Source organism: Nothobranchius furzeri, chromosome 10 (genome assembly GCF_043380555.1).
Source record: "Nothobranchius furzeri strain GRZ-AD chromosome 10, NfurGRZ-RIMD1, whole genome shotgun sequence".
Taxonomy (NCBI): Eukaryota; Metazoa; Chordata; class Actinopteri; order Cyprinodontiformes; family Nothobranchiidae; genus Nothobranchius; species Nothobranchius furzeri.
Genome location: NC_091750.1, coordinates 27460307 through 27469700, shown reverse-complemented (window position 1 = coordinate 27469700; position 9394 = coordinate 27460307). Strand labels below are relative to the sequence as shown.

The 9394-nt window shown below is 45.8% G+C and overlaps 1 protein-coding gene across 2 annotated transcripts in view; it reads left to right on the top strand.

Annotated features, from left to right (window-relative positions):
• The window catches only part of pfdn1 (prefoldin subunit 1), a 12384-nt gene extending 9913 nt beyond the window's left edge, over positions 1–2471 (top strand). Inside the window, exons 2-4 of one of the 2 annotated variants that reach the window (XM_015976888.3) lie at positions 264–430; positions 505–589; positions 2334–2471. In XM_015976888.3, coding sequence (XP_015832374.1) covers positions 264–430; positions 505–589; positions 2334–2417 — 336 coding nt within the window. In that variant the 3' untranslated portion in view covers positions 2418–2471. Of the gene's footprint in view, positions 1–263; positions 431–504; positions 590–2333 lie in introns of those variants that run through there. The other variant, XR_011521757.1, reaches the window with a different exon arrangement.
• The last annotated feature ends 6923 nt before the right edge of the window (positions 2472–9394 follow it).

Genomic DNA, 9394 nt, shown 5'->3' with positions numbered 1-9394 from the left:
AGGCATTAAATGCCTTCAACGCCACAAATTGATGTATTCATCAGCCATTGAACTAATGTCTCTAATGCCGCACCCTCTGCACAGTAACTGCTCAGCCTTGGTTTATTTTTTTTAATTCTTCAATCTAAAATTAATTGGTGTATTTAATTTGGTCTAAATTAGTGAATTTTAGTTGTGCTGTCACGTTATTTTAATGTTTGTGTTATTCTTGCTAATGGTGTGAAATACGCTGTATAAAGAAAGCTGACTTCCTGTTTTCACAGGCCTTCTCTGAGCTGCAGGTGAAGATGATTGATACTCAGCAGAAGGTGAAGCTGGCTGACTTGCAGATCGATCAGCTAACACGCGCTCAGAAACATGCTAAGCTCACGCACGCTGAGATCGCCAAGCTACCTGATAACACGCGACTCTATGAGGGGATCGGCCGGATGTGAGTCAGTTCACCGTACAGGTGGCATCACTGTGACATCGCAGGTGATGTCATCTGACTCTGTTGTGTTTCAGGTTCATTCTTCAGTCAAAGGAGGAAATCAACAACCTACTGATGGACAAACAAAAAACTGTGGATGACAAGATCAAAGAGCTGGAGGTGAAGTCCAGGGCCTAGTTCATCAAACATTCATAGAAACTCTCCTAAATTCCACCCTAAGAATGGTATTGAGAAGCTGCAGGTGTTCACCACTGAAACTCTGAGACGGCAGCAGCATTCTATAAAACCTGCAGGTGGAGGGAGGACGGATCTATAACCAGGAGTGGATACACACTCTGATAACTGACTGTGTGTGTGAGAGACGGTTAATGCTTTTAAACTGTTATGGGAATTTGGGGTCACTTTAATCCTGTAAAGTACTTTGAGTCGCACTTTGCTTGGAAAGCGCTTTATAAATAAAACCTGATTGATTGACCCTCAAAGGGGGGCCCAAGGCGCTGAACAGGAAAAGATAAACGTCATAAAAACACTAAATCAAAAAGACATTTCTGAGAACAATAAAACGCTAATGAGATTGAATTTAGATAAAAGAAAATTAAAATTAAGTAGTTAAAAGAAATCAAAAATAAAAACCTGAAACCAAAAGCTTTAGGAGACAGCCGTCCTATAAAAATGAGTCCAACCTGCTCTTAAAGACTGCCAGTGATGGGGACTGTTTGTGGGTGGGAGCTGGTTCCAGAGCGAGGGTGCCAGGACTTGAAAAGCCTGATCACCACGAGTCTTAAATCGGGTGCGAGAGACGATAAGCAATTTCTGGTCAGCCGACCGTAATGACCTTGAGGGAACATGCTATATTAAGAGCTCTGCCAAGTAGGTGGGGGCACTGCCTTGGAAAGACTTAAACACAAAAAGCAGAATTTTAAACTGTGGGAACCAGTGAAGGGAGGTCAGCACGGGAGAAATGTGGTCCCTTTTCCTAGTTCCAGTCAAAAACCTAGCTGTACTGTTGTGGACTACATGCAGGCGATGCACAATAGTCTGACCCAACCCAGCCGAGATGGATTTACAATAGTTAAGCCTAGAGATCACAAACGCATGGAGAACACGCTCCAAGTGAGTTCTGGAAAGAATAGGCTTGAGTTCAGTAAGGCGACGTAACTGAAAAAAGCAAGACCGAACCACTGAGTGTACATGAGAGTCCAGTCTTAGAACAGTCAAGTCTCACCCCCAGGCTATTGACAACTGGCTTCTGGAGGGATGAGAAGGTGCACGGTCAACAATAGAACCGGAATCTGAGCTGCAGCTTGGGTGAAACGTGATAAATTCTGTTTTACGTTTATGCCCGTGGTAGCCACGCCCACCTCATCAACATGTACAGGAGGAATCATTTTTAGAAATAAGCGTCTTTATTTCCTCATTTATTGCTCCTCAACAGGACGAGTCCTCCAGAGCTGTAGAATAGTAAAGGGAAGCTAAACAGTTTAGGCTTGTTTTTAGCTCCCCTAGTGTTTGTTTGTAGCACAGAAACCAAAACCTATCTCCTCGCTGTGCCGTTGGCTTTTTAACACCCTAATCTAACTGCTGAAATGTCTCCCGGTCTTCATTAGTGTCTACAGGAGTGATTCATCACTAAATTAAACAAATCAGCTGTGTTCACGATCTAAAACGTGCTGGCGGCAGACTGCAGCGCCACGTATGGCAGCTCAGGTGGAATATCCTGGCCACAGGGGGCGATTTGCTGGGTGGCCTTTCATTAACCCTGTAGGGTCATTTTAGCACATACTAGCTCAAGCAAATAGTTTAAGAGTATAATAAAAGTTGCAAGTCTCGCTTTAATAAGTGAAGATCAGAAGAGGTGGATCTGTGTAAAAACTCCTGACAGAGCCATATGTGTGTGTTGCAGCAGAAGAAGGTGTACCTGGAGCGCAGCGTCAAAGATGCTGAGGACAACATCAGAGAGATGCTGCTATCCAGGAGAGCACAGTGATCCTCACACTTCCCGATTCTATCTCACCTCTTCATAATAAATGTTAGAAGCGCCGCCTTGTTTCTTGTATTTGTGTGAGAACATTATGGCTGATCCATCAGTGTTGTAGTCTGCTGGGACCAGTTAATCACCATGGTAGCACAGCCCAAGAGCTGCTCCAGGTCTAGTTTAGGAACGAAGGGGGCTGTTTCACTAAATGAGTTTAGAACATCGAGGCTTTGCTAATAAATCCCTGCTTGATATTGAGAGGAGTCGAGCAAGGAGTGGTTGGGGAGGCTCAAGTGTGTTCACAGGCAGACCCTGCTAATCAATGCTAGATAAATGAGAATGAAAGATAAGGTCAGTACCTCATTCATCTCCCAGATGGAGCAAGAATTATTTCATGCCTATGAGGACTACAAAGAGATCAAAATTAAGAGATCGCCAGCTCCTTCAGCAATGCATTAAAATAAGAATTGTGTAGAGTGTGAAGTGTTTTAAACTATTTCCTTCTTTTTGGATTAGTTCTTCTAATTTATCCTTCAAAAACTCACTCATTCAGAAAGTACACTGAACATTATGCAACCACAGAAAGTTATCCATTGTAATACATCTTGGCTGTGATCGTTTTGCTGGTCGTAGGAAATTTCTCTGTTTTTTAGTGTATCCTTCAGTGTCAGCTGGCTCCGTTACAGTGAACTTGGAGCATTGAGCTTTGCCCACACCTGCTCCAACAAAACGTTCTTACAGTGGATCCTGGGAAAGGCAGAACAAGGATAGGGTGATGATGAAGGTCCCACCAAAGCCTGAACAGGTGAGTTTAAAGGAGTCCACTGATCTCTGGGGACCAGCGTAGCAGATGATCTGTCACCTTTGGTCTTTAGCTGGTGCTGCACAACCAGTAGGCTTTGGTCACTGGACCTCAGGGGGTGTAGGGACAGAGAAGATCACCAATGTAAGATGGTGCTTGTCCATGTAAGGCCCTATAGACCAGAACCAGGATCTTGAAATGAACCCTGAAGTTGACTGGCAGCCAGTGAAGCTGGAGGAGAAGCGGGGTGATGTGGGTGTGTTTGGAGGACTTGGTCAGAAGTCGAGCACAGGCGTTCTGAACCACCTGTAGACGGTTCAGGGAGGTTCTGCTAAGACACGTGAAAAGAGAGTTACAGTAGTCTAAGCGTGAGGAGATGAAGGTGTGGAGAACTGTCTCAAGTTCAGAGCGGGACAGAATGGGACTCAGCTTAGCAACGTTCCTGAGATGGAAGAAGGAAGAGCCAACAAGAGAACGTTGGTTACGTATTGTAACCCCAGATTCTATGAGTCTAGTCGCAGCCCTTAAGCTAGCAGCTATTGGAAGGATGATCTCAGCATCAGCCAATCATGAAGAGCTTAAATGTACGCCCACCAATGGTGGGCACCCCTGTGGGTATATTAGTGGAGCGACTCCACTGTTCGCCTCCGATGGCTCTTAGTCCTAACAGAACCAGTGGGGCCATTGGCTTAAGGGCTGCGACTAGACTCATGTAGCTCCGTCGGAGTTGACGTCACTTCTCCCGGCATGCAACAGTTCAAATCGAAACGGCGCCATATTGGCATGCAGAAGCCGGCGGCTGGACTATTTGCTATTGTCAGAAAACTCAATCAAACGGGAAATATGGTAGATTCCTGTTGTGCCCCAGGATGCAGAACATACACGGACGACATGAGGAATGAGCCATCTACAGGATTCCCCAAGATCCGGAACGCCGCAAACATTGGATCATTGTAGTAAAACGCGCTAGTGACCGGGCTAAAATGAAGCCGTGGGATCCCGAGAGTAAAGGTTTTCGCTTATGCAGCGACCGCTTCATATCAGGTACTTAAACCAACGTTTCCTCAACTGTGTATGGTATTTATTTTAAATGCTTTTATTCCGATTCTTAGTGGGCTTCCTAAACTTATTTTGGCGTGGCTTTTTTTGTCTTATTACTCATAGCCAAGGGCGTCAGTTTGTTGTCAGAATTGCTGGGGACAATAAGCATACACTTGAATGGGGTTTAAAAATTGCTAGGGACAATAAAGTAGGCTAGCACAGGGGTCGGCAACCCGCGGCTCTGGAGCCGCATGCGGCTCTTCCATCCATCTGATGCGGCTCTCTGTGCTTGTAAACAAACATCAGAGCTTTATACTGGACACTGTGTTCAGCGCGGCTCAGAGCACCCACGGTGGACAGTGGGCTGAAGATCTGTAGAGGGGTTCGCAGCGCAGCGCAGAACCACGGTGCATGCGATAAGATTTCCACTGAAGCGTTCTGGAAACCCGGTCTCTCTGAGGGATGTGTCACTTGGAAAAATGTTCTTTTTATGAAATTATGAAACTTTGGCTGAATAGGGCTTGGTCTCTAATATGGAGACGATGACGCATCCAGTCTGAGGCAGAATAGCCTCTTCAGCTCAGAAAGCACCTGTAGAGACATTTGATCACGCACAAAGTTTATGTGGAGCAGAAGCGGTCGGGCCACGGCAGGTGAAATGTTCCTAGCCTACATGAAGTGAAACTGTTTAATTGTAACATTAATATGTTACTGGACACGCTGGTCTGGTTGGTTAGACCCGTGTTTGAAGTGGAAAACACACACAAACACACACACACACACACACCAATTAAAATAATGCTGATAGCATGGACTAGAAGACAGGTGATAGTTTACGTATTTAAATGATGATCAGGCTGCTGTAAAATGTAATCTCCATCCACATCCAGACACAATGATCCTCTATTCTTTCTCTATTTGCTCTGCTCTTGTCTGGGCTGACGTAGCTGATGGTGCGCGCGGCGCGCCTAACTAGCGGCTGATGCACATTTTACGCATTTGGAGAGATGGGCTGGATGCTTTGCTTTTACTGGAAGATGGTCCACTTAACGCACGGGTGTAGACTACATATTAATGACAAATTAATGAAAATTAAATTGTGAGTTTTTACTTCATATTTTAGAAATTAAAATGACGGGGGAAAACATTTATGACGTCTTTTTAAACAAAATTTTCTAGCGCGACCTGCCTGCTTCACTTAAGTCACTGCTTATTAAGGTCCGTCCAAAATTACCGTGGCCCACCCAAAAATGAAAACCTGGTGCCGCGCCTATCATAAACCTCTGCAAGTGGTTGTTCTTCACTTTATCAAACTCAAACTTTGTACAGCTAATGTCAAGATGTAAAATTATGAATTCAGTCGAGCTCTTCCGTCCCTCCCTCTCCTGGAAACCCGACATCGGCTGTCAGAAGCGGGAGGTGAAGAAGGAGATGAGGCAAACGGAGTGAGTGCGACGTAAAGACACCAGACTGGTGTGGAGGTGAGCAAAACAGCTGGAAAAGTGTGGGTGTTGAATCCCCCCATGAGATCTGAGCTGGTAAAACAAAAATCCTCATCAGCAGGCTGTTTTGAAAGTGGGGGGGACACAGCTGCCTATCACAAATTTTGCCGGGGACATGTCCCCGGCGTCCCCGGTTAAAATGACGCCTATGCTCATAGCAACAAGCAGGGATGGACTGGGACAAAAATTCAGCCCGGGCATTTTGACTGGAGACCGGCCCATCACCTGTTTTTTTTTTTTTCGGAAAAGACATTAAGCCTTACACTGTTTCTGTCACACACCAACGTACACTTTCTTATTGGTAATATTTAAGTATCAATCTAATAAACGTAAACCTACACCATCCTTCCTATCCTGGTATTCTAAAAAGTAGGGTTAGGGGTAAATGATTATTTTTAAAATGATTATTCTGACAATTATTTTATCGAATAGTCGACCATTCTAATGACTAGATGATTAATCTAGCGATTATTTTTCTATTGCACCACAAAAACGATGAACTCTAAACCAAAACATAACAGCTTATCCAAACGCAAGAAGCTGTTAGCGAAAATGCTAACAGTAGCTTTACCAAAGTTAAGTTCAAGTTACCAAGTTTAAATAAACCAAAAACACCCAGCAGCAAACAGACCAGCATGGAGGAGAGACTGCTACCACAAAAACAGCTCTCCTAATGTCTGAAAGAAGCTCAGAAGGTGACCAGGACACTGTGATCAATTTTTGGCAAGGGAAATGATCATTTGTTGCCATTTTTGAGGTGTTTATGAATGAGGAAGAAACCCAGCATCCCGTGATGGCACTAATAACATCAAGAGACAATAAATAAAGTAATATTTAGGTAAATTTTACCCTTTACACGTGACCAGGACACTGTGATCACTTTTTGGCAAGGGAAATAATCTTTTCTTTTTTTTTTTTTTTGCCTTTTTTTGGGTGTTTTTGATGATGTAGTAGGCAGTATGAGTACTATAACATCAACAGATAATACATAAAACCCTTATTTGGTCAATTTTAGCCTCCATGAAAATCTGAGCGATTCAATCACTTTTTGGCAAGTAAAATGCCATTTTAGTTGTCTACAATTAAATCATCAATAAAGAATTTAAAGATATTTTGAGGCGTTTCTTATAGGTAAACAGGAGGGTGTAGTCTCTATTTGGCAAGTGACAATCTTAATTTTATGTGCTGAAGTGCTTTTATCTTACTTTTAAATAGAGCAACGTAATGTATAGCAACTTACACAGTGTCATCGTAAAGCCAAAGCTTGATCAGTTTAAATACTATTTTTCAAGTAAAAATGTGCCCCAAACTAGTTAACTGGCTCCATGTCAAGTGCACTAAAGAAAGGAAGGGGAAAAAAATCAAACCGCTGGAGAATTGTTTATTTCCATTTATACAACATTTCACTTTACATTCAATACAGGGCGCCATTTTACATTGTTTGTTTATTTTTTAGTGTCAAGGCTGTAACATAAAGAAAGCCAGTTCTTACCACAAAACATCTTTCAATCGCAAATATTGCAAAAAGGATTAATATATCCTCATTGTGAACATTTAAGACAAATAGCAACACTTAAAACAACTTCCGAACTGGAACTGTCCCCGATGACCACGCAATGTTGCAGAGACGTGTCAACCACGACAGCCCTACAACATCCATAGCCTTGAGATACCCAGGACGAATCTCATCTGCCCCCGGTGCTCCACCGCTGTGTAGTTGTTTGACTACCTCAGCAACTTCTGCCCCCAAGATTGGACAGTCCATCCCCAGGTCTCCCGGCTCTGGTTCCTCCTCGGAATGCAAGTAGGTGGGATTGAGGAGGCCTTTTAAGTATTACTTCCACTGTCCGACTATAGCCCCAGTTGACGTCAGCAGCTCCCCATCTCCACTGTAAACAGTGTGAGCGAGTTGCTGCCTTCCTCTCCTGAGGCTCCAGAAAGTTTGCCAGAACCTCTTTGGACCCGATCAAGATTTTGCCTCGGCAACTGCCACTGCTGCACCCCGCTTGGCTATCCGCTACCTGTCTGCTGCCTCCAGAGACCCACAGACCAGCCACGCCCTGTAGGCCTCCTTCTTCAGCCTGACGGCTCCCCAAAACTCTGGTGTCCACCAGCGGGTATGGGGATTGCCACCACGACTGGCACCGGCCACCTTGCGACCACAGCTAGCAACAGCCGCCTCAACAATCGCAGAGTGGAACAAGGCCTACTCGGAGTCAATGTCCCCCACTGCTCTCGGGACGCGGTCAAAGCTCTGCCGGAGGTGGGAGCTGAAGACCGTCTTGACAGGTTCTTCTGCCAGGCGTTTCCAGCAGACCTTCACTATGCGTTTGGGTCTGCCAGGTCTATGTGGCATCTTCCCTTGCCATCTGATCCAACTCACCACCAGGTGGTGATCAGTTGACAGCTCCGCTCCTCTCTTCACTCGGGTGTCCAAAACATACGGCCGCAGATCAGATGATACGACTATAAAGTCTATCATCGACCTGCGACCTAGGCTGCCCTGGTACCAAGTGTACCGATGGGCATCCTTACGTTCGAACATGGTGTTCGTTATGGCCAAACTGCGGCTTGCACAGAAGTCCAATAAAGAAACACCACTCGAGTTCAGATCAGGCGGGCCGTTCCTCCCAATCACACCCCTCCAGGTCAAGCTGTCATTGCCCACGTGAGCATTGAAGTCCCCCAGCAGGACAATGGAGTCCCCTGATGGAGCACTATCTAGCACTCGTCCCAGGGACTCCAAAAAGGGTGGGTACTCTGAACTGATATTTGGCCCATAAGCACAAACAAATGTCAGGACCCATTCCCCGACCCGAAGGCACAGGGAAGCTACCCTCTCGTCCCGCGGCGTAAACCCCAACACACAGGCAGAGCGTCTTGGGGCTAACAAAAAGCCAACCCCAGCCCTCCGCCTCTCACCCGGAGCAACTCCAGCAAAGGAGAGTGTCCAACCCCTCGCAAGGACTTGGGTTCAAGAGCCAATGCTATGTGTCAAGGTGAGTCCGACTATATCTAGCCGGTACCGCTCAACCTCTGCCACAAGCTCCTGCTCCTTCCCCGCCAGCGAGGTGACGTTCCATGTCCCAAAAACCAGTTTCCTTGTCCAGGGATCGGACCGCCAAGGCTCCCCCTCGGTCTGCCACCCGATCCACACTGCACCGGACCCTTCATGTTCCTCCTGCAGGTGGTGGGTCCACAGTTGGATGAGCCCATGTATCCGGTTCAGGCTGGGCCCGGCCGGGCACCATGGGCGAAAGCCCGACCACCAGGAGCTCGCTCACAGGCCCCAACCCCAGGCCTGGCTCCAGGATGGGACCCCGGTAACCCTCTGGGCCAGGTACTCCGACTCCTTGATAGTTCATCCATGAAAGATCCTCTGAACCATTCTTTGTCTCACCCTTCACCTAAGACCAATTTGTCATGGGAGACCCTACCACGGGCACAAAGTGCCCCAGACAACATAGCTCTTAGGATCATTAGGGCACTCAAACTCCTCCACCACGATTAGGTGACGGTTAAAGGAGGAGCTAAATATTAATGAAAAATGAAAATTTTTAACAAATTACTATTTGAGAAATGAAAAGTACAAAACAATCAGGACTGTTTTTTTAAACTGTCGGTCAAAATGAAAACACCTGTCT